Below are 26376 nucleotides of genomic sequence, written 5' to 3'. Positions count from 1 at the left end.
ATCAGCATCTTTTCATTGATTTCTAGCAGAAGAATTACTTTATAAAGATTGTATTCATTAATCAGCTATAATCAGCCCTTCCTAGAATGGTGAAGTATTTAAGCTTTGTTTGCTGGTACAGATCATGTGTAATTGTTTCCATATTGTTGGTAAGACAGCTGTAGGAGTTTTGCATGGGCCATAAGTACTCAAGGTCTTTGAGGCAATTTCTTTGTATAAACAATGCAAATTTTTATTGCTACAGTTGAATTTTTTAAAGAGGCTTTAAATCCATGAGGATTTTTTTTGAGGGGAGGGGTTCTTCATAGGAGAGTGGAGGTGGTGATGGTGACTGAGTAACATGAAAGCCCTGTGTTCTTATAGGGGAGGCCCAGGGCCCTTTCATCTCAGGCTGAATCCTGGCCCACTGCTGCTTGAGGATTTGGAGTGTGTAAAAGTCCTGGGCTTTCTAATTATGTGTAAGCCTTTTAAGACGCCTGTACCAGGAGAGCACAGATGGAAACATATGCAGTGTAACATTTTATATCCAATTTGAGGATTCGACCAGAGGTCTTCACTTGAGTTAAACCAGAGCTTGCACATAGATGAAAGGTGGCATGGAGTTGAAGACAATCTCTTTGTTGGTGGTGGAGTGACAATACCTCATGAGAATCAATGATTGCAAAAAAATAGCCTAAAAGGAATAGAAAACAAAAGGGGAAATTATTCACATCTCCACTGGTGAAATTAATCAACTCAGTTCCTTTTTTAAAAGTTTCATTCCATATTTGTATATAAATATATCAATCATATACATATATAATAATTGTGATATATGTTTGGCATTCAGCTTTCTTTTTTCATTTAACTTTTAAAATTATTTATGTATTTATTTTAGTATTTATTTTGCTGTGCTGGGTCTTTATTGCTGCTTGGGCTTTTCTCTAGTTGTAGAAAGTAGGGGCTATTTCTAGTTGCAGCGCTCAGATTTCTCTCTCTGATGGCTTCTCTTGTTTCGGAACAAGGGCTCTGGGGCCTGATAGCTTCAGTAGCTGTGGCGCATGGGCTCAGTAGTTGTGGCTCCTGGGCTCTAGAGCACAGGCTCAGTAGTTGTAGCCGATGGGCTCAGTTGCTCCACAGCATGCTGGATCTTCCTGGGTCAGGGATTGAACCCCTGTCTCCTGCACTGGCAGGTGGATTCTTTACCACTGAGCCACCAGGGAAGCCCAGCATTCAGATTTCATACTTAATATTATAAGTATTTTCCACACTGCTTCATGGTTTAGTCAGACAGTTGAAGTGGCTTTGCAATATCCCGTAGAACATCTGTACCATGGTTATTTAACTACTCACTAATATGGAACTTTTAGACTGTGTTCAAATTTTTCTTTAAAAATTCAATGAATATAGTTAATTTTTTTTATTTCTTTGGGTTTAGTTTCATAGAACTTATTCCACAAACCGGGATTAACTGGGACAAAGAGTCTCAACATTTTAAAGTCTTTGCATTAAATAGTGACCATTGCTTTGCTGAAGAGTAGTAGCTTCACAGCTTCAGCAGCACTGGGTATTATCTGAATTCTTGTTCAAGCAACTAAAACGTTGTTTGGGAAGAAAAGAGTTGCCTCAGAGTTTCTCCTACAGTACCCATCAACTTGGCTTAAAAATGTATTCTAGGCATTTTGAAGGACATTCCTCATTGTTGACAAATGGCTATCATGTTTAAGAATGGAGGCCTTTGGAAGGACATGGCAGACATTGCTGCCTCCAACAAATAAGAAACTTGAGGCACCTGTGTCTATCTGTCTGCCTCAGAAAATTATAGTTGCCACTGAAATGTAGGAGGGGAAAGTAATATGGATTAGCATCAGCTGATGGAATTCCCAGCTTGCCAGCTGCTGCAGGGCCTGAAAGTGAAGATAATGAAATGCAGGCTTCATGAAAGTCCTAGAAAATATGGTATTCCTTAGTTCCACTGGAATGTAACCACAGTCTTCTTCCTTCACATAGCCATAAGTAAAACCTATAGCGCCGGGTAATACAGCACAAATGCTTTTGTGTTTGTAGAGATATACATAGAGGTGTACATGAAGATTCCTATGAAGAATCAAACTTTTGGAAGAATGCAATGGTTGAGACAAGGTTGAGTTTATTTCAGGTTGTTGGTATTTGTAACCAACTGGAAAAAAATGATCCTACTGAGTTCCTGGGCTGGCCTCTCTGAGCTGACATCTCTGGCCTCTCTAACATCAGAGAAGCTTACATCCCCTTTGTGTCTCATCCCCTCTCTCAGTACCTAGACACACAACTGGCTTCCCCTGCTGAATCCTACATTTGCCCATGGCTCAATTTTGTTTCAGGTTCTAATCTACAATGGCCAGCTGGACGTCATTGTGGCAGCTTCCCTAACAGAGCGCTCCTTGATGGCCATGGACTGGAAAGGATCCCAGAAATACAAGAAGGCAGGAAAAAAAGTTTGGAAGATTCTTAAATCTGATCCTGAAGTGGCTGGTTATGTACGGCAAGTGGGTAATTTCTGTCAGGTATGAAAATGCTTCTGGGCATGCAGACTGTGGAAATGGGATGGTGGGATTGAAACTGAAGCCCGAGAGACTTCCCTGCTGATCCAGTGGTTAAGTACTCTATGCTTCCACTACAGGGGGCACAGGTTTGATCCTTGTTTGAGGAACTAAGGTCCTACACACAGCTTGGCATGGCCAAAAAAATCAAGCAATAAAACAGAGGGTATATACGAGAGGAATTAGACTTACAGGAAAAAAATAAAAGAAGAAGCTAAAGCCCGAAAACCCATTAAGGCATGGTCAACCTTAAGCAAAGACATACAACAGCCAAAATACATGTCCCTCCTTTCCACAGAGAAGGATGATCTCAGTTCATATTAACATACAAATATTCCACGTTAAGACAAAAGTTGACAGACACAAGTGTAGGTATTGTTTAAGAGATAAGGTGACAATGAAAAATATAAAATCTGTGTGCTTAGCCGCTCAGTCATGTCTGACTCTTTGCGACCCCATGGACTGTAGCCCCCCAGTCTCCTTTATCATGGGGATTCTCCAGGCAAGAATACTGGAGTAGGTTGTCATGCCCTCCTCCAGGGGATCTTCCCAACCCAGGGATCGAACCCAGGTCTCCCACATTGCAAGAGGATTCTGGTGGGCTACAGTCCACTGGGTCACAAAGAGTTGGGTGCAACTGAGTAACTAACACACATACTTTCATAACTAGTTAACTCTAAAGTCAGATTCCAAAATATTGGACAAGTGGATGCTCTTCGGTTGCAGAAAATAATCTGGACTTAATTTTTCTTGTCTGTTTGTCTCTAAAAATTTTTCAGTTTTTTGAATTGAATTCAAAAACTTTTTAAAAAGAAAAAAGTAACAATTTCAACACCTGAAATTGCATTTTAACTGATGCCTTTGTACACAGGTAAAATTTTGTACATAATTTTATCAGTGAAATGTGAAATTGATTCTACTTTGGTACTTTAAAAAATCTTATTGAGTTTTAATATAGAAAAGTTAACAAGTCACAAAACAGGTAAATGAAATTTCACAGAGTGAACATATCCATGTGACAGTCAACTAGATAAAGAAATAAGATAGAACCAATGCCTGTTGCCCCACCGTCACTACCCCCTCCTCTCCAAGGTAACCACTGTCCTGACTTCTTATGGCCTAGATTTTTTCTGCAAGTTTTTGAATTTTTATAAATGGACACATTCAGTTTGTACTCTTTCCTTTGTGGTATTTTTGCTCAGCTTTATGTTCATGCGATTTATTTATACTCTTTTTTATGGCAATTTGATCCTTTTTCCTGATATGCCTACAAGTTTGAATGTCAGACATTAAACGGGTCAAGTTATGGAGAGAGTTTGAGTTTTTGGCTGATAATATTTACCTCCAAAGAGATTTTGCTTTGCTTCTGTCGGGCAATTAGAATACAGGCAAGGACCTTTATTAAGTCTGGAATTGAGTGTATTTTTGGAGATGGCAATGGCACCCCACTCCAGTACTCTTGCCTGGAAAATCCCATAGATAGAGGAGCCTGGTAGGCTGCAGTCCATGGGGTCACTGGGAGTCAGACACGACGGAACGACTTCACTTTCACTTTTCACTTTCAGTGAGAAGGAGAGGGCAACCCACTCCAGTGTTCTTGGAGAAGGAGGTGGCAACCCACTCCAGTGTTCTTGCCTGAAGAATCCCAGGGAAGGGGGAGCCTGTTGGGCTGCCGTCTTTGCGTTCGCACAGAGCCGGACATGACTGAAGCAACTTAGCAGCAGCAAAACTGTATTTTAGCTGGCCTATTTCCATGGCCCTAAATTGACATTTGTGGTATTAACCGGGGGCTCTACCCTTTGGCAGAGCACGAACACCAGTATTTGCTTCCCAAAGCTCCTTTCAAGTTTCCAGTCTCTTAACTACCACGTTATGCTTGGTCTTGTCACCTCTGGGCCCCTGAATCGACCATTGCTTTGATGCAGACAGGGTCAGAGAATGTCACACTCAGCTTGTTGCACACACACGCACAAAGAAACCTTTCCCTTAATCTCTGGAACCTGTCAGTGTGTTGTATCATATGGAAAGAAGGAATTAGGGCTACATATGGAAATAAGGTTGCTAATCATCTGACATAGAGATGGGGAGATCAGCCCAATGTAATCACAGAGATCCAGATAAGTGAATGAGGGAAGAGGTGAGTCACAGTTTTGAAGGTGCTGCACTGCTGTATTTGAAAGAAGGACCATGAACTAAGGAATGCAGGCAGCCTCTGGAAAACTAGAAAACACAAAGAAACAGATTCTCCCCTAGAGTCTCCAGAAGCAAGGGAACCCTGGCAGCATCTTAGTTAGCTTGCAGCTATCTGCAAGCAGGGAAGAGAACCCTTACCAGAAACCCAATCAACTAGCACCTTAATCTTGGACTTCCCAGACACCAAAACTGTGAGAAATTTCTGTGGTTTAAGCAACTCTGTCTACAGTATTCTCATAGGATTATTGAGGGGACTTAATAAGCTAAGCAACTTAAAGCAGCCCCTGACTCAGGAAATTTTGCTAGTATTATTATTACTGTGTATCACTTATAAGGATGTATATAACAAAAGGGAAATCATAAATAGTAAAAATCAAGATCAGAGAAAATGTTTGATTTTTCCCTTAGAGGAAATCAACCCTTAGAGGAAAGTTGGGATATTACTATTCAGATTATTAAAGGCAAACACGCATGCCGAGTGGCCAGGGCACAATGCTGGGCATGTCTTTGCCCCCATCTGCTGCACTGCTTTATGATGAGAATCCCACCAGGCACACCCAGCATGTCCTCCACATCTTCTGATGGCTGCCTCAGCCACCTGTTATCTTATGTCCCCCAGACCAGTATTATGAATGCCTCCGGTGCCTGGCATCACACATGTGTCCTGCTCAGCACCGTGCATGGAATGCCCAGCTTGGGGGGTGAGACTGGAGCTGCAGGGCGGCGTGAGCCACAGAGGTGGGACGAGGGATGTCGACCTTCACTCAGAAACTTGTGGCAAATATCACACTGAGCCCGCTGACTCTGCTGGTGAATGCAAAACACATTGAGAGATGAAATGGCACTCCTCTGACTGCCGAAAACTGGGTAACAAAAGAAGCGAGGCCCACATATGTTTGTGATAGAAGTGTTTTGCCGCACGGCGAGGGAGCTGCATTTTATGTGGGTGATTTTACAACGTTGGCTGCGCTCCTCTCCCCTAATGCCTCCACGTAGGATTGGGGGTGGCTTGTGGAGATGGGCGGGGAAGAAGGGTGGAAAAGAGCTCCGATGTTCACAAAGGCACTCTGTGGATTAGGGATTCCGTTCAAATGTCAGGCGTCTGATAATGAAAAAAACGGCCGTCAGCCGTGGACTCGGCTTTTTAGCATTTGACACACAAAACAGAAGCATGTGTCTGTGTCTGCCAAGAGAGAAACCTCGCTCTCTGCCAAACTCCACAGCTCTTAATTTAAAAATTGAAACCAAAGTAGACTTGTCTCTGAATGGTTCCTTAAAATGTCCATTTAGAGGAACGACGGTTCTCCCAGGGGAGCAGCAAGGTGCTGAGATGAGGGAGCATTTCTCCATCAAGGGATGCCCAGGGACACCAGCCAGCTCCATCCACCCCTCAGAGATCAGATGAAGAATGAGTCTGCTGGTTGCCCTTTGCTGCTCTGGCTGCTTCTATCTGTACGTTCTAAGAATCAGACTCTCCCTTCTTATATCATCTGCGAAGTAACGGGCTTTTCTCAACCTGTTTGTTCATCTGTAAATTACAAGGTTTGAACCAAGTTATTTCTAAAGTGAAAGTTAGTCATTCAGTCGTGTGCAACTCTTTGCAACCCCATGGGCTGTAGCCCGCCAGGCTCCTCTGTCCAGGGGATTCTCCAGGCAAGAATACTGGAGCGGGTTTGCCATTTCCTTCTCCAGAGGATCTTGCCTCCCCAGGGATCAAACTTGGGTCTCTTGCATTACAGGCAGATTCTTCACCATCTGAGCCATAGGGAAGATATCTTTAAAGAAAGATCTGAAACAGATTTTTCTTTAATGTCCAGAGAGGCTCAGTTTGCAAGCATTATAGAATAGATAGTGGCCTTCGGTGAGAGAGAGAGAGAGAGAGAGAGAGAGAGAGAGAGAGAGAGAATGTGTGTGTGTGTGTGTGTGTGTGTGTGTGTGTGTGTGTGTGTGTGTGTGTGACTCAATAACATTACAGCGTAGATCAAAGGTGTAATCCTGTCTCTGCTTGGCTGGTGACAATCCATGTCCATCGCTGTCAAGACCACCCTGCTGCACCTTTTGGGGTCTTTCTCTGCCTTTCTCCAGATATCACAGCTGCTGTTCATGATCTGTTTTGATGTCATCACTGCTTTTGAAATGCAGGATGTTTTTGTTCTTACATCATTGAATCAGCAACTCCATACATGCCAAGATGCCACATTTATAAAATTTTCATCAGAATAATAACACTGATGAATTCTTTAAAAACAGCTTTCTAGAAAAAACCTCATGAAGCTACATTTTCTGGGGAAGAAAAGCATTTTTTATATCTTTATTTCACTGAAAATATTTTTATGGAGAATAATTATTTTTCATGTAGAGATTAAAAGGAAGACATGAGTCACCAGTCAGTTTTCATTCTTGTGCAATCATAGTAAGCGTAGTTTCTTCTACCATGAATTTTGCATTATTTCCAACAAGTCTCTTTTTCCTGATTGCAACTTGAGATATCATAATTTTTGTTTTCATTATCAGTATCAGCTTAGGTTATTCAATAAATAATTTTCTCTATCCTGTAGGTAAAATTTTCCAGCTGGAGCAAATTTTAGATCTCATTTTCCAGGTGGAGAAACTAAAGCCTGGAGGTTAAATGACTGTCCCAAAGTCCCATACCCATTTCATGTCTGAAATTAGATTCGATTTCAGGTCCCCTGGCTTCCAGCTCAGTAGTTTTCTACTTCACAAGGGCACCCACCTCTGGAATGATGGATTGGCAGCAGTAAGCTAGTACACTTGAAACTGGAGTCTGCATACACATGTGCCATGATTAAAGCAGGCCTGAGAAAGAGTGTATTTTACTTCTAGTGTTAGTTCTTGAGTTACATACATGTGCCTTTCTATAGACAGAGTATCAGGGGTTTTTTAAAAAGGTAGGTGGTGCTTAGTAGGTGATGAGGCAAGGCTCATCCAGTGTTAGGAAGGGTTATAGATTTACCTGGGGAGTTCTCATGTTAGTAAAAGAATCGACGCTGAAATTGACTAAAATGAGCAGAGAATAAGCATGGTGGGCAGAGACTCCGAATGGGAGCGTACAGAGCAGGACACAGGCAGAGCACACAGTCTGGTTTCTGTTTTGGTGCCCAGAGGGTGCAAGCTGGGAGAGAAACTGGAAAGGGACCATGGAGCCTCGATAGTGGGAAAAGGGGTGAGTGTTCCATTGTTTAGGCAGTAGGAGGGGTGGGAATTGAAGAATTTTTTTTCCAATTTTTTTTTTATTGGGATAAAATATACATTGAAAACTTGCCATTTTAACCATTTTTAAGTATACAGTTGAGTGGTATCAAGTGCATACATACGATTATGTACCATCTATCTCTACAGCTCTTTTCATCTTGTAAAGCTGAAACTCTGTAATTATCAACGCCAGCTCCCCATTCCCCCTTCCCCAACCCTTGGCAACCACCATTCTACCCCATCTCTATGAATTTGAGTGCTCGAAGTATCTCATATAAGCATATGTGTTTGTTGCCATGGAAGATAATTAAGCACATTTTCAAAGCTTTGGAAAGTTTAAATTGGCAGCAGTAGGATGAATTCAGGGCGGAAATAGGTCAGAGAAGAAGGAAAGTGAAGTGAAAGTGAAAGTCCATGGAATTCTCCAGGCCAGAATACTGCAGTGGGTAGCCTTTCCCTTCTCCAGGGGATCTTTCCAACCCAGGGATCGAACCCAGGTCTTCTGCATTTCGGGCAGTTTCTTTACCAGCTGAGCCACCAGGGAAGCCCCGGAAAATAGGAGTACCCCCAGGAAATAGAGAGTCATGTTAGTACCGGAAGAAGGTTCTTCATCTACTTCCTGGGATCACCTTCTTGGTGCTTGATCCTGAGGTCCCAAAATAGAGGAGATAAACTTTATAATGTCCAAGCTGTGAGGACCAATTCCTGTTTGAAAATTAGTGTTTACTGTGCAGTTAAATGAACTTGAAAGCTGAATACCCACAAGGACTGCCTGGCATGCTGGTGTCATCCTGGTGCCCTCCTCAGGCTCACAGCAAGCCCCCCAGTCTCCAAAAGCACAAGCCCTGAGCCACGACTTATATTTTGACCTTGACTCATGTTTGGCCTTATGAAGTTCTTAGGCCTATGGTCTGCCACACTCTTCTCAGGGGTTTCTCCCTGAGTTTCCCAAAGGAGTAAGACTTTCCGCTAGGGGACAGGTACAGAGAAGCCAAAGGGGAGGAGCCCACCACCCTTGAATGGAGAAAAGAATAACCATAGTCCTTTGAGTGGAAGGGAAGCTCAGGCTAGGATTTCAACATGTCCACGGATAATCCGCAGAGGGAATGATAGAGATTCCCTCTCTAGAGGGACTCTCTCAAGAGTGCCTCTCTTGACCTTCCTGCTAACAATTCATTTTTTCTTTAATTTAGAATTGTAAACAGCTTAGGGAGGATTAGAAACTATTTCTGAAGGAACCAACAGTTTCCAGAAAGGTCTTCAGCAAGTCCTTGGTTGCACTGACAACAATCAGAGTAAGCAAACAGCAATAAATGTCACTTTTGCATTCAACTAGTTGATAGGGGATGAGAAGTTAAAACAATATTTAATGGAGGAAAGTAACTGTTAAACAGATTTGAGACAATGATTACCAAATGCAGCTAATTCCAGGGAAAATGTTTTGGCTATGTTACAGAAATTGTTAAACAGAATCTTCATCTCTATCCCAGCTGTGTTGATTTCTACAAAAAGGGATGGCCTTATCCATGGGTTCTTTGTCTCCATCTTCCAGACCTGGGGAAGGCTCTTCTGTCCATTTATGGGAATCAGACTGTGGGCAGACAATCAGAATATAGCAATCAAACCATCCCCTGCCCTCACTAATAAGACTTGCCATTATTAGAGAGTTTCATGGCAATTACAAGTTAGATTCTCCAGAAGCAGGTATTGGGGCAGACTTTAGGGTACGAGATGTTCATTAGGGATTAACACCTGAGAAAGGAAGGAGTAGGAAGCAGCATTGGCAGAGGAGGAAATCAAACTACGACGCGGGCCTGACAAACCTTGGCCAACCTGGGAGGGAGGTCCAAAGAGAGTAGTTTCCATCACAGTATCTTACATCAGACAAAAATGATCGGCCTTTATATGCCCCCCACCTCACTTAGTCACTAGATGTGGGATGCCCCAGGAAGGGCATCATTTTGGGAGAGGTTGTGCTGTGCAGCTGAGGCAGACCCTGAAGGAGCTGACAGCTGGAGGCTGTCTGCTGACTGGATTTCCCACAGCTGGACCACAAGTCTATCCTTGAAGGAGGATTTGATGATACATCTCTCTGTCGGCCACAAAGACCACCCAAATGGTGCAGTTGCAAGCTCTCAGGATTTGCGGGGGGGCCTAGGTGAGGGTGGTAGACAGCAGTAGGAGCTGGTGGTTTGCCTGAGACCACATGGGGTATTAGTCTTCCTTTGTTTGCATAATATACACTTTCACTTAAGCTGTCATGTCATTATGTCTTCTCTCTTCATTAGAAAGATGAATCCAGTCTTGTTTTTCAATTTATATCAAGATTCCAAGATAGGAATAACAAATCTTTCAGGGGAAAAGAATTAAGAGTTGTTAGTAAATATTTCCCTCTTACAGTTATTTGATACAGAATAAGGAATCACTCCAAAACTTACTGGCTTAACCCAACAACAATGTATTATTTCTCACAATTATGTGGTGGAATGGGCTCAGCAAGGAGGTTTTTCTGATTGGGGTAGTTCACACCTGCAGCTGCACTCAGCTGACAGTTTGGCTAAAGCTGGAACATCCACGTGAGTCTCTTCTCCTGTAGTGCTCTCTCCATATGAGAGAGCACTACATCTCCATCTCTCTAACCATACGGTATCCTGGCCTAGACTTCACAGCATGGCGGCAGGTCTCCCAAATTGAGAAGCAAAAGATGCCCATCCTTTTAAGGCCAGGGCTCAAAAGTCTCAGACTGTTACTTCCAGTGCATCATCTTGGTCAAAGTAAATCACAGAGCAAGGCAAGATTCCTCTTGCTAACAAGAGTGGCAAAGAACTTGGGATCATCCCTTTCCATTACATTTTCCTAATCCAATGTGTCTCAACCCTTGCAAATACAGACTCCCAAGACCTGTTTCCAGATATTCTGACTTTATTGGTCTAGGGTTAAGACCTGAGCATCAATATTTAAGCTTCTTAGGGAATTTAATATGCATCTGGCTTGGGGACATAAACTGTATGTCTTTTGTTCCTTTATTGATACTGAAATGGCTTCCATCTATCTCACAGGAATCCTGTGTGGCTTATGTTTGGGTAAACTTCTGTTCTGATACCTAGAGGGTGCTCTAAATCCTGAGCTATTTTACTTACTGACCAGCCAACCAGAAACCTGAGAACATAGTTTTACTCTTAACAAACCAGCCATTGATCTGAAGCATCACATTTAGAAAAGTGTCCTCTAGTCAATGGTATTTACTGATGTGGCTCTGATTCTCTGAAATCCTCAGCCCAAACCTTAAACTAAATTGTAAACCTCAGTTCCTTGCCATGTATTGTAGGTTGACAAGTGGTCTTTGTTCTCTTAAAACACTGATAGACCATTGGTAATTTAGACTCATAGAAAAACTCTTTTATTTACTCAAACATTAGCTTCCTTTTCCCAGCAGCATTCTGTCCTATACCGAATGCAGTCCTCACGTGCGGTGTCTTCAGACAGTAGTGCGTTCTTATTACTTTCCAACAAGGATACAACTAGGTCTGGATGATGTTAAACATCATCCAGAGAGTTCTCAGCAAGGATGCACACCAGTCCCAGTTTGTTTCTGGATATTAATTATTGATCCAATAATATATTAGATAGATATGATTAGTTCTGTGCCAAAGCAAAAATAAAATTGCAGTGATTTAGACTGAAGCCTTATCAGGAGTAAACTTAATGCTTCCTAGTTAGGTTATTTAATAGATTGCCAACTTGGGGTGAGGCTTTTTGGTTAGGATTTAAGAGGTCAGTGAACTTATAAGGGGGAAAAATTGCATCTTTATTTTCACTAACCTCTAACTGGAACATCATTTCCTCCTATTATGAATTATGAAATTTAGCATTTCCTTCCATTATGAATGTAGGCAACAAACCACAGCAGTATTAGCAGTGCCTTTGACTTTGTCACCATAGAATGCAGAGATAGTTTCATATCAAATACAGATGCTGTTGCAAATAGCTAGAAACAATGCTTATGCCTAAAGTTATAGAAGATAGCTTCTATAAAAGTTATAGAAGTTATCAGACCCACAAGTTGCTCTTTTGTTATGTTTTCATATAGAAGGACATATGTTGATGTGTCACAAATTCATGTTTAACAGTTATTTTGTTTTTTAATATTTATTTGTATTCATTTTATTTATTTGGCTGCACCGGGTCTTAGCTGTGGCATGTGGGATCTAGTTCCCTGACCAGGGATCGAACCCAGAACTCCTGCACTGGGAGGGAGCACAGAGTTTTAACCACTGGAGCACCAGTGAAGTCCCATGTTTAACTGTTTTGATAATGTCAATCTATAATTTTAATTTGTAATCTATAATATGTATGTATCATAATATATATGTGAGTGAATCATGTATTTAAAACCATTGTTCTGAGAGGTATTTATAGATGACACTAAACAGCCTCAGGGGTCCATGGCACAAAAAAGACAAAGCACCTGTGCGTTAGACTATTTGATTGTTGGAAGTAATTCATAGACCCTTCCATGTACCCAAACATGGGCCATCTTCTCAAGCTGAGAAGTTATGAACTTGAATTTTATTTATTACCTTGATGATTCTCACTACTTCTACTATCACCATACTCAAGTGACCCTGAAGTATAGGGATTAAGAGAGTGGATACTGTGTTCAACCTGGATTAGCCCCTAGCTCCACCACTTACTAACTGTGTGACCTTGGGCAAATTTCTTAACCTCTCTAAGAAGTTCCTCATCATAATATTAATACCTAATTCTCTTGCAGAAGGATTCATTATTAGGATTAATTAATATAATGCTTATGTATTCCTTGATACTCTGGCACCTAGTAAGCATGCAATAAATATAATTTTATTGTCTTTATTGACCTCTCCTAACATGAATCTATTTTCACAGGACAAGAAGCTCCCCCAGCCCCATCTAATATAGTCCTTATGAGATACTATGTCTTAAAGGCTCAGATGATGAAATGGGGTATTATTCATCAGATAGACCTAGAAATATTTCCACTGTATCTAGTGTTTACTTTACTGTAACATGGAAACAGTCTTGGTGAGAGATGGAAGAAGTGGAGGGGCCTGCACATTTGTTCATGGCAGTCTAACAACAGTATATGGAAGTTGCTAAATTGAGTGATGAGATGTTTCTAAAGCATTTGAGTCCCTTCTAGTTTAAAAGTGATCTGAAACATCCCTGTTGACAATAAATGAAGCATTCAGCCTATATTTTATTCTGTCCCCCCCCCCCCACTTATACTGAGCTTCTAACATACAGAAACAGGGAAGAAGGGGAATATAGGAGCTTAGATTTAGAGAATTAAAAATAATCTAGCAAAACAAAAAAAAAATGTTTGGCAACTTCTTGCTCTTCTGCTCTCCAGCATGGAGATGTGGCTGTTTATTTTTTTCCTCTATTTATTATTTTTATTATTATTATTTATGCAGCAACTGGAGTCCAAAGGTTCCATTCTGGTACCAGTTTTGTCTTCTTGGAGCCACTTGCCAGCCGCTTCCCCACTTTTGCATTTGTTTCGTTCAATTGCTTCTCCATATTCTCCCCATTTACCGTGTTTAGACATATGGTCCATTTCGTTATCTCTGTGTTGGGCGGAAGGGAAAAGCACAACAGAGAACATGTTAAATTTCTTATAGATTCATTTTTTATGAGTTTGGCAGTATCAATAGGTGGGTTTTTTCTTCTCTTTTTTAATTAAAAGTTGAAGAATCACCAAAAATATATTATACTTGTATAAGATCAAACAAACAATGATAAATGACTACCCCTGTGCTTACAATCGTTTAGGAAATGTAGCATTACCAGCAGCCCACGCTCCCAATCCCATTTTCTTCCCTCACTGGCCCCGGAGGTAAACTACTGCCCTGGGTTTTGTTTCTACATCCTTTTTTAAAAATTTATAGTTTTACTACAGATAAACATCTCCATAAATAATATTTTACCTTTCATGTTTCAGTTCAGTTCAGTCGCTCAGTCTTGTCCAACCCTTTGCAACCCCATGAATCGCAGCACACCAGGCCTAACTGTCCATCACCAACTCCTGGAGTTTACCCAAACTCATGTGCATTGAGTCGGTGATGTCATCCAGCCATCTCATCCTCTGTCGTCCCCTTCTCCTCCTGCCCCCAATTCCTCCCAGTATCAGGGTCTTTTCCAATGAGGCAGCACTTCACATGAGGTGGCCAAAGTATTGGAGTTTCTGCTTTAGCATCAGTCCTTCCAAAGAACACCCAGGACTGATCTCCTTTAGGATGGGCTGGTTGGATCTCCTTACAGTCCATGAGTCTTCTCCAGCACCACAGTTCAAAAGCATCAATTCTTCAGCACTCAGCTTTCTTCAGAGTCCAACTTTCACATCCATACATGACCACTGGAAAAACCATAGCCTTGACTAGACGGACCTTTGTTGGCAAAGTAATGTCCCTGCTTTTGAATATGCTGTCTAGGTTGGTCATAACTTTCCTTCCAAGGAGTAAGTATCTTTTAATTTCATGGCTGCAATCACCATCTGCAGTGATTTTGGAGCCCAAGAAATAAAGTCTGACACTGTTTCCACTGTTTCCCCATCTATTTCCCATGAAGTGGTGGGACCAAATGCCATGATCTTCATTTTCTGAATGTTGAGCTTTAAGCCAACTTTTTCACTCTCCTCTTTCACTTTCATCAGGAGGCTTTTTAGTTCCTCTTCACTTTCTGCCATAAAGGTGGTGTCATCTGCATATCTGAGGTTATTGATATTTCTCCCGGCAATCTTGTGCTTCCAGCTTGTGCTTCCTCCAGCCCAGCATTTCTCATGATGTACTCTGCATAGAAGTTAAATAAGTAGGGTAACAATATACAGCCTTGACGTACTCCTTTTCCTATTTGGAACCAGTCTGTTGTTCCATGTCCAGTTGTAACTGTTGCTTCCTGAGCTGCATACAGGTTTCTCAAGAGGCAGGTCAGGTGGTCTGGTATTCCCATCTCTTTCAGAATTTTCCACAGTTTATTGTGATCCACACAGTCAAAGGCTTTGCCATAGTCAATAAAGCAGAAATAGATGTTTTTCTGGAACTCACTTGTTTTTTCGATGATCCAGTTTTACATAAAAAGAATTCTTCTGTGTATATTTTGCAACACTGTACTTTTGCTCTTCAATATTTTGAGATTCACCCATGTTGATATGTTCAGGATTGTGCTTTGTTCCTTTTCACTGCTGAATAGCATTCTATCATATAATTACATCATTCATCCATTCCACTGTTGATGGGCATTTGGGTTGTTTCCAGCTTTATGTTACTATAAATATTGCTGCTATGAACAATATTGCTGCACATATCTCCTTGGGCCTGCATGCTAGAGTTTCTCTTAAGAATAATGCGTAGAGGTGGAACAGATGATTTAATAGTATTTGAACCTCTTTAGCTTCCTTAGATAACGCCAAACTGTTTTCCCAGTTGATTGTATTCTTGCCAGTAGTATACAAGAGTTCTGATTATTCCACTGTGTCACCAACTCCTGGACTTGTTTCTGGGCATCTTTCACCTGAGCTTGTGAACTGGAAAGGGGTCTTAATGTCCTTTTTCATGTCTAACATTCACAGTCTAGCTTCCTTTTCTCTCGCTCTTATTTCCATATTCTTCTCTGGCTGTCATCAATTAAAAGACTGTAGCATCCACACCCAGTAAAAGGATGGAATGGACGTGTCATGTCTAAGTCTTAATGCTCCTCCAGTTGGGAGATGCAATTTTCTTTTTGGATGACATGGGTTAATGTTGGCTATCAAAATACCTAGCTTACAACAATTAGAAATTTAGTCCTTCAGCACCTTTTCGCCTCAGCTTACCAACAGTGGCTTAGTATAAGAAGCAACTAGTAAAAGAGGCATTTCAACGTATGTCTGGATTTGCAGGCAAGCGCTGGACTACAGGTAGAAAAATCTAAATCTTTTTCTAACACTTCCATCACTTTTCCACTGAAAGAACAAGGAAATGGTTTAGCCAGTTGCTTTGCTGTGAGTCTTACCAGAAAATTAAGAATAGTGATTGGCAAATACGACTCACCCTGTTCTTTAGCTAGCCTTTCTTGCATTTGATTTATAGTACCCTTCTCGCTGACTTGATTTTACTCACTTCCTAGTGCTTGACACAGAAACCACAGAGAACTACTTGAAAAACACTGATTTTATACAAAACCAATTAGAAAACATACAGCATTTTGGAGGACATAAAATGGCTACACTACGTTATGATTTCTTAAGTGAAACAGTTTTTGCTTTGTAGTGTTTTAAGAAAAGGCACAATTTTGAAAGATGCTATTCAGGAACACTCTGAATATGTGTTTTAACTTGTTGTTTAAACTTTTTCCTTTTAAAATAGCCTCCTTAGCTGGTCTCAACTAGTCATCTTCCTCTCCAACCTACCCTTCTCTTTGTGCTTTTTCCAAAATGCAAGTCCGATCCAGTTTTATCCTTGTCTAAAAATCTCTCACTAACTCCCTGATGAATGAAGTCCAAACCCCACACACACAAAAGTAAAGCTACCCGATCTGGCCTCTGCTTCCTTCCCCAACCTGGACTTTGTCTCCTTCTTTCTTAATTAGAATCCTGAAAAACAAAGCAAAACACCTTATAGTTCCCCAAACACACCTTACTATTTTGTCAGCCAATAATTCCCATGGGATTCCCTCTGCTTTTCATATCAGGCCCTTCTTCCTCCTCCAAAGGCCTGGAAAATCCCCATTTGCCTTTCAGAGCTAAACACCAGTATCACCTCTAGGAAGCCCTTCTCCCAGAATTCCTCTTTTGCATCTCTATGTACAGCTCCCATTGCAGGCACCCCACTGGGGTTTCATTTGCCTTTCTCCCCTATTGACATGGAGCTCCTTGAGAACAGGAATGATATCTGATTTATGTTTGTAGCAAGCCCCTTAGCACAGTTCCTAGCACCCAGTAAATTTCAGTGAATTAGAATTAAAATCAAGTTGGCCCCTACGTTACGCCCACACCCCTCTCACTACTGTGTGTATTCAAAGACTACAGTTCTCAAGGAATGTAGTAGTGGCTCACCACTTGTACACACGAGAATTTCTTCTAGTAAATAGACTAGACATGCTGAGATAATGAATAGTTCAAAACAATTCCCATCAAGCGAAAGGATGCATTGTTTATGTCCCCTGAAGACTGTTTCCTTTCTGTGTTACATAAAAGAAAAAGGGAGAAATATTCTAGGAAACAAAAATTTATGGAAGGAATTGTAGAAGTTTCATTATCTCAGTAGCTGACTAGTGAGTGTGTCCTCTCCAAAATAAATTGAACTCTCGGTATTTGATGATATTTTTTCCCTTTTCTTAAAACACACACACATACACACACACACACACACACACAGCTTGCTTCCTAAAAACAAAGGAAATAATAAACAATAGCAACTCCCAATTTTACTCTGATTATTTGCCAAGAGTCAGTTTAGTTCATGTGATTCTATTTCATCAGAGAGGACTGATTAGCATAAAAAGAATGCTTCTAAATTAAGCTACCCAAATATGCACTTAGTTAATACTCAGGGAGCTAATTTATTGTATTATTTAAAATATAAATTGGATAGCAGATCTATTTGCTGAGGTACAACAGCTAAGCAATGATGCATAATTTTCTCTTAGCTGCTGAGTTGTTTTTTTTTAATAACCTATTGAAATTTAACAGAGAACCATTTCATTATGGAAAGTGAATAAATACTAAGAAGGCTAACATTTAAACTATTATCCACACATGGAGAATGGGTTTTAAAAATTAATGATATTTGAGGAACAAAGACGGAATTTGGGTTTGCTTTTCAAACAGTAACTTTTTGTTGTTTTAATTTGAAGTGTAACCAGATTTACTTATCTGGTTGCTTATCAAAATCAAGTTGCTTATGGGAATATTAAATGGAGCCAACATGGTACAGTGTGGAGTGGGTAGAGAAATGAAGGAACAAAGTAAGGTTGTGTTGTGAAATTGCTGCATTGTCAGCTGGACTAAGAGCACTATTTTTGCCTGCACTCTTTGGTTTATCAGTAAAGACAGTGTAGATTGGAAGCAGACAAATATTAATATTCTTCTTCTTGTTCAGTTGCTAAGTCATGTCCAACTCTTTTTGCAACCTCATAGACTGTGGCCCACCAGGTTCCTCTGTCCATGGGATTCCCCAGGTAGGAATACTGGAGTGGGTTGCCATTTCCTTTTCCAAAGGATCTTCCCAACCCAGGGATCGAACCCACATCTCCTGTATTAGCAGACAGATTCTTTACCACTGGGCTACCAGGGAAGTCCATTAATATTCCTACCTTCTTGCAAATATTTGAAACCCAGCCCATCTGATATCCTGAGCCAAGGTTTCAGAGATTTGGGCCTTATAATTTACCCATTTGAATGAATATTTCTTCTGTTTTGGGAAAGAGGAAGAATGGCCTAACATTTCATGTTTCCCCAGGAGAGTCAAAGTGTCAGAGAACCAGTGGTCTGAGGTAAACTAGCTTGGAAAGGAAGGGAGTCTCGGATCTCTAGTGCTTGCTGATTTCCATGGTGTAAGTTGTCCCACCATGGCTGATTTCAGGGTACCAACATGATGTCACCGAATGTGGAGTAGATCAGCAATGTGCTTATTAATCCAGTCTCCTGAACCAGTGGAAAAGAACTTCAGCGCACTACTGCTGGAGCCAACCTGCACTGCTGTTTGCAGGAAGCCAAATTTTGGCAAGTTGGCTGGCCCTTGTTTCCATGTTACCCAGCAGACAGTGAGTCAGGATCTAAGTCTTCACACCACTCCTGGCAGAGAGCATTTGCTGCTCTAACCTCTGCCCTCTCCTCCACTCTCAGTCTCTCCTCCAAAAGAAAACTACAAACTGTAGCTTATAAAGTTAGATATTGAGTAAGGTAATTAATGAACTGGATTGTGCTTTTTATTCCCTTACGGATATCAAGTATAAAAATTGGACATGAAGGAAGTAAAATTTTGGTTACTTTTTAACTGCATTAAATCCTGTGTTATAAAGTGTGTTCTTAAAAGGCAAAAAAGACAGTGGCTTTTTGCCATTCTGCTAAGACAAGTAAGGTCTTGCTTGCTTGACGTTTCTGTGTGGAGAGAAAAGGGTGTTTGGCATTGCATGTGGTGAAAGCGGGTGCAGGGAAAGAATGGGATGGATCCTGGTGTTGGCAGGCTTAAGGGACACAGTTTGCTCTAGACAGGTAAGCATATTGACAAAGGTTTGATTTCTTATTTAAGTTGCTTTCTTACTTTAATTGGGACCTTCTTTCCCATGGAAGGAAGGATTTATAGCATGGAAATAAAAGAAGCCTGGAAGAGAAACATATCCCTTCCTAAAGAAAATATTGTGATCTATCTTTCTGAAAAAGTATAGTAATGAAGTTTACAGTTCTTAGTAACTTCTAATCTTTCTCTGCTCTTAAAAGGAAAACATACTCCTTTGACTATAAAAATTCAGATAATGATAGTATGATGACCTTTGGTTGAGTGCTTATTATTTGCCTATATGCTACGTGGTACGCGCTTAATATGCATCTGTGAACTGAGTGCCATGGGATATTTTATATGCATTGTTTCTCTGAATTTTCACAGAAAGTTTACTTTTGTTAGGGTGACTAACCAACCATTCAGTCATTTCACTAAATGACTAAATTCAGTCATTTCACTAGTCATTTCACTGGATTTCAGCATTAGCACTAAAGGTTCTATGCTCCTAATAACTTCTCAGTCCTAGGTAAACTGAGACAACTGGTCACCTTAATTCCTATCTCCATTTTACAGATGGGAAAATAAGAATAGTTAAGTCATTGTGCCCAAGTCACAGAGCTAGGCTCAAACCTAGATCTGCTGACTCATGATTCTATGACATTAAGTTTTTATTGTTGTTCTTAATGGTGGCTTTGGTTTGGCACATGCTATTAATGTGTCATAATGAAAAGTGGAAATCCTAAATTATGATTTTGTTTCAAGTGATTAAGTTAGATGGTGAACCTGGAGAGCACCTTGGAACTGTAAGGTAGCACCAGTTATGTATTGACTACTCTAGAAATGATGCTGCTGCTGTGGCTACATTTAGGTCAGCTAAAGCACCTTTTTGGGAGAAGGCAATGGCACCCCACTCCAGTACTCTTGCCTGGAAAATCCCATGGACGGAGGAGCCTGGTAGGCTGCAGTCCATGGGGTCGCTAAGAGTCTGATACGACTGTGCGCCTTCACTTTCACTTTTCACTTTCATGCATTGGGGGAGGAACTGGCAACCCACTCCAGTGTTCTTGCCTGGAGAATCCCAGGGACGGCGGGGCCTGGTGGGCTGCCGTCTATGGGGTCGCACAGAGTCGGACACGACTGAAGCGACTTAGCAGCAGCAGCAAAGCACCTTTTTGCCCCAATAATCATTTGCTATGGTAGAAGTTACAGTGGTGAATGTGAAGGAGTCTTCCCAGAGTGTTGTGGAAGCAACACTGAGCCTTGATCTTCGCTTTTTTTCTTTTATTGAAAGTGATTTGCCTCACTCTTTTGTTATGAGGTGGCTGCTAACAAGCTTTGGCTTATTTTTTATTCTTATTCCCAAGTATCTTTTCTTTTTAGTATACATTTTATTTGAATGCCTATTTATTTAATTTATACTCAGGGTTCATGTTTGAAAGTGAAAAGGTAAGCATTTGTAACGGTGGAATGGAATAAAAATAATAAAAGAACTTTAATGTAAGTCAAAAACAAACAAGATGATCTTGAGTGTCTCTATCAATCTGTAGTAGAAAACAAGAACTAGAAATCTGTCTCTTTAAAATAAATAAATAAATAAATAAATTTAAAAAAATAATAATTCTCTGTATAACTTGAGCTTACTGAATCCTTAATTTTAAGGTATTTATTAGAATAAATTCCTTTAAAATGAAAAAAAATGATGAAGTGCTGATGAGAAATGGCAGAAGGACTTTGTGGCTGTGGATGAAATCTTAAATTTTGATTTTTGGAACCGATTGGGAGAAGGTAGGTAAGACTTAAATCAAGACACCCAAGCTCCAGCCTGACACTGTCACTCACAAGCTGTATGGCCTGAAGTCAGGCACCAGAACCTCCTCTGTGAATTGGAGGAGGAGAAGGAAACTAATCTGGATGAACTCTCAGATTCTCACGCTCTACTGCATGAAGTGGTGAGGGTGATGTTAGCCACTTGCCTCATGGTGATGTCAGGAAGATGTGTTCTAAAGCCAGGGTTGGCCAGCTTTGCCTCTCTGCCTGTTTTTCTATGGCACACAAGCCAAATTTGGTTTTTATATCTTTTAATGTTTGAAAAAAAAAGAATATGGTTTTTGTTTCACATAACAGTTGTATGAAGTTCTAATTTCAGTGTCCGTAAATAAAGTTTTATTGGCACACAGCCACAGTCATCCAAAAAAAAAAAAAAAAAAGAAATCTGTCCTTTTTCACCTGCCTCCTGACCTGCTTTGGCCGTGTGCCTCTTGGTTAATAACATCACTTCTTGCAAAGCTGCATGTTTCAGAAGCCTGGAATGGGAAGGATGTTCATATGTTGGGGAGCAGGGGGAGGGTTTTTCACTTAACTTTATACCTGATTAATCACTAACTTTTCAGGTTCAACCCCAACATCCCTCTTCTCTTGCCTTCTTAGCATCTCTCCTTTACATCATTTCTCACCTGAACAGCTAGTCTCCTAACTTGCCTCCTTGCCCCAGTATCATTTCCTTCAAACCAGCCCCCTCAGTGGCTATGAAGTCATCTTCCTTTAATGCAGATCTGAGCATATCACTATTCTGCTTAAAACTCTCAAAGATATCCCCAGAATAGGCAACAAAACCATAGAAACAAAAAGTAGGTTAGTGATTGTCAGAGACTGGCAGGGAGACAGGAATGGAAACTGATTGCTAATGGGTACAGGTTTCCTTTGCAGTGATGAAAATATCTGCAACTGGATAGTGGCGATGGTTGCTTAACACTGTGAATATATTAAACGCTACTGAATTGTCCACAGTAAAATGGTTAGAATGATAGTTTTATGTTATGTGTATTTTAACACACACACACAAATCCTGTATGAAAAGGTCGGTGGATCCCAGCAGCATGTCATATAGGGTTTACCTGTTCAACTGTTCCTTCTGCTTTCCTTCTAATTCTTCATAACTGGAACTCCTTTCAGATTATTGCATGTGCAATGCAGTTTCATGCCCCACTGTTTCTGAACTCAGTTTCCTGTCTTTACTGCATCTCTTTCCCACTTCCCACTCACCATTGTCTGTCCAGTGATCTGCTCCTCCTTGACCCCCCTTGAAGTCTCCCATGACATCTGTGTCAACACACCCATTGTGAATTTCCCCTTATATTTCATCTCAAAAGGCACAACTGAGAAATCTTTATTGCCAGGTCCATGTTTCTAGTTCCATGGAGAATCATATTCTTTTCTAAAACATAAAGTGGAATGAAGCTTTAAAGTGTTTGTATAACCCTTTTAAAATTCATGACATCTGGAACACATGAGTTTAGCAGTTTCAGTTCTAATGTGAAAGCACCCAAAATATCCAGTTTCTGGTGATGAGACCATTTCTATCCAGGGAGCCTCAAGATTAGTCTGGTCACATTTAAATATATAATCATGGCCCTGTCACATTTTTTTACACACCTCTAAAAACTCTGGAGTGGTTTGTGTCCTTGATTTGTGAGTGGTGAGTGGCTTGGCTATTACAACAGAGTGGTTTATTTTTTCAGTACTCATAAATTCATTTTTGAGGTTAACTTCAGGAAAATGCTATAGGGAATCTGCTAGAGAACATACTTTGAGAATTTTGTGGCATGTGAAAAAGACTTTGTTCTTAAATGAGCTTTTCTTTCCAATCTTAATGACACCATTTATGATGTCATTTGGTCATTACGAATGGCAGCTCAGAATTGGATCAAGGATCAGGCAAGTCATTGAGAATAAGAATTGTAACACCTAACCCCTGTCATCTCTTCTTCACCACTTGATTATCATGGATGTAGAAGGGTGTGTGTGTGTGTGTGTGTGTGTGTGTGTTTGTGTGTGTATAAACACCAGGAGAGCAGATGATTAGAAAAAAATACACTAAGGTGAGGTCATTAGTAGATGTTACATAAATTTTTCTTTGTGTTTTCCCTTGATGTAAAAACAGAACAACCTGTCACAAAATAGGAAGTTCTTTAAATAGAGGTCCTCAAAGAGTAGTCTTTGGACCAACAGCACCAGAATTACTTTGCAATTGTTAGAAGTGCAAATTCTTAGACCCTGGCTGGGACCTTCAGAACTGGGAGGTCTAGGGGTGAGAACCTAGCAATTTACTTTAACAAGCTCGGGTATTTTTATTCCCCTTTAGGTTTGAGAACGACTGTTTTAAACAACTCCCTTAAACCAAGATTTTTATGCTAATGTAGGAACACGATGTTCTAGGTTAGTTATGTTGGTTACATGAATTTTGATCTTACATTTTGAATAGAGATAATTACTCAAAGAATAATTACAACAGCTAATATTTCTCAAGAACCATCCCCGGCCAGGTACTGTGCTGTGTTCCATGGATATCATTCCTTTAATTCCTTATACAACTATCCCAGGACATAATATTTCATTCCCCGTTGTACCGCTAAGAAAACTGAAACACAGAGATGTTAAGTTGCTTACCCAAGGTCATATAGTTTGCTGCGCCTCTGGTCACGCTCCTGTGCTCCGACTCCCAAGCCCAGGCCGTGAAGCACTGTGCTAGCCCTCCATTAGCAGTAGCCCTGGTCGGGGAGGGAGGCAGGATGACCTTTAGCTCTTGAGTATTCAGTTTCTTACTGTTCTGGACGATTGCTGCCAAACTCATTTCCAGCTGAAGCAGCTGGGTTTTGTCATAAACACGACTTCATTAAGTGTCCTCAGCTGAGCTGAAGTTGCATGAAAATCGCTCATCTGATTCCTGCCAAGGCTGGAGGACTGGATGGGAAGCCACAGGAGGAGAATTCTAGCCTGGGGTCGTGGAGGGCAGCAGAAGTCTTCCTCCAGGGTCACGTGCATGGGCTCCTGTCACAGATGTGTTCACTTTTGATCTGTGACAAAGACGGGGACATGCTGGGTTTCCAAATGCAAGCTGAAACACAAATGTAGATGGGTGTTGCTGTCATAGCAGCAAGGTACAGCTGACCGCTGGTGGAGGGTAGCATGAAGCAGTTGTCTCCAAAGGCCAATGAAGGGTAAGTCCGATCTCATAGTCCTTGCTGCTGCTGCTGCTAAGTCGCTTCAGTCGTGTCCGACTCTGTGTGACCCCATAGACAGCAGACCACTAGGCTCCTCCATCCCTGGGATTCTCCAGACAAGAACACTGGAGTGGGTTGCCATTTCTTTCTCCCTCATAGTCCTTAAATATCTCAAAAGTATGTGGAGAGGTGGGTGAAACGTTCTGTGACCAAGCCGTAAAGTTCCCTTCACAGTAAGAAATTATTGTGAAAGTACTGGAATTTGATTTAAAATACTAGTGTTTACGCCAGAAGCCAGGGTTCTAGCTACTTCCCCCGCTTAACAATTGTATGACCTGGTTGTTGTTGTTGAGTCACTCGCTAAGTCATGTCTGACTCTGTGACTCCATTGTAGCCTGCCAGGCTCCTCTGTCCATGGGATTCTCCAGGCAAGAATACTGGAGTGGGTTGCCATTTCCTTCTCCAGGGGATCTTCCCGACCCAGGGATCAACCCGGCATCTCCTGCATTGCAGGCAGATTCTTTACTGTCTGAGCCACTAGGGAAGCCACCAGAGAATCCCATTGTATGTCAATTTTACACAAAATTTGGGGAGTATACTGACATCCCCATCTTACTTTGAAATGTGTCAAAAAGATAAGATGGATTAATAGATGGGCAGTGAGATGCAGCTGTAAGAAAATGAGTAAAGTGTTAATGAGAGTATCTAAATGGTGTGTATATGAAATTCTTTCAAATCTGCTATATGTTTGAAAATGTTTCATAATAAAATCTTGGAAAAAATAGAATGTTCTAATTTTTTGCTGCTCAAAAAAATTTTAGGCCTTTTAAAATTTCAGATGTCAAGGAGTTCTCTTTTGTTGTTTTAATTTTTTTGAGACTCAAAATATCTCCTTTATTACTGGTAAAGACTAAGGTAGAAGGTGTAGTTAAGGTAAAAGGTGTAGCTTAGTGTGAAGGCCAATGGACGAGCTTACTGAACGGTAGAATTAGGTACATTTCTCTACCTGGTTGCAACCAGAGCTGGTCTGGGGTAGGTCTCCCAATCTCAGGGCCCTAACAAGGTAAGAGTTACAGCACAGCATGGAGAAGCAGACAGCTCCCTCCTAAGAAGAGACAAGGAAGGATTTTCCAGTTTCATACACATGAAAGATGGATACAATTTGGTGTAAAATCAAATAACTACACAATTTTAAAACTTTCTTACCTTAAGGTACCTATTTATTAATGCTGTCAAAAGCAGACAATCAGCATATCCAAAAGCATGAACTGATTCACTATGTTCTTTATTTCATGTAAGCTTTAAGAACATTTTAATCCAAATTAAAAGTTTCCATGTATTTAGAATATCCAGTTTTCTAAATTTCAGTTTTTCTTCTTTAAGGTAATTGTTCGAGGTGGAGGCCACATTTTGCCCTATGACCAGCCTCTGCGATCTTTTGACATGATTAATCGATTCATTTTTGGAAGAGGATGGGATCCTTATTGATGGATAAGCTGCTTTCCTAAAGGAGACCATCATGGCTTTTAATCTTTGAAAAGAAAATTTTCAAGATAGAAAATGTTACATAAATAAGAAAATTATCTTTTTAAAACTGCAAAATGTTCCTCATCAATAAAAATTATCCTTAAAACAAATGAGGCTCTGTTTCGGGGGAGAGATGGTTCATTACAAAATTAACTGTAAGAAAATGTTGTGCATGAGTGAGAATTACATCATTTATCTTAACGGGTACAAAGAATGGATTCTGAGACACCAATTCAGATAGAAATGGATAAATAAATGGGATGTTGGGGCCTTGAATAAGAATTTTAAATTCCTTCTCTAATGATGTGAAAAGTGCAATAAATGAATACAGTTGTAACCATCTTGTTCTGTAAATAACAGAAAAGTTTATCATACCATGTATCTGAAGGTGTTGCATAAATATTAGATAAGGACATCTGAATTATCATTCCAAATGAATAGATGAACTTATAATAGTGGTGAGGAAGAGACTTCAGAATGTAGAAAGTCTTAGCAAGAAAGGTGGCTTGCAATTCTTTGAACTAAAAATCTTATATGTAAAAGAAATAATGTATCTGTATCTACTTATTGATGATAAGCAGAGAATCTTATTCAGAGAACATACTAAATCTTTGCCTATTCTTTCTTTGTTCTCTTTCTTTTTTTTTT

The 26376-nt window shown here is 40.5% G+C and overlaps 1 protein-coding gene across 4 annotated transcripts in view; it reads left to right on the top strand.

The window, feature by feature from the left end:
• CPVL (carboxypeptidase vitellogenic like) overlaps positions 1-25838 on the top strand; it is a 126779-nt gene extending 100941 nt beyond the window's left edge. For all 4 annotated transcript variants that reach the window (XM_086398435.1, XM_086398433.1, XM_086398434.1 and 1 more), the window contains 2 exons: positions 2340-2522; positions 25585-25838. In XM_086398435.1, coding sequence (XP_086254561.1) covers positions 2340-2522; positions 25585-25689 — 288 coding nt within the window. In that variant the 3' untranslated portion in view covers positions 25690-25838. The remainder of the gene's footprint in view (positions 1-2339; positions 2523-25584) is intronic.
• Positions 25839-26376: the final 538 nt, after the last annotated feature.

Source organism: Bos grunniens, chromosome 4 (assembly GCF_055505025.1).
Source record: "Bos grunniens cultivar Pamir isolate PY7600 chromosome 4, Bosgru_T2T1.0, whole genome shotgun sequence".
Lineage (NCBI taxonomy): Eukaryota > Metazoa > Chordata > Mammalia > Artiodactyla > Bovidae > Bos > Bos grunniens.
The sequence above is the reverse complement of the archived record's forward strand: the minus strand, read 5'-3'. Positions and strand labels throughout refer to the sequence as shown.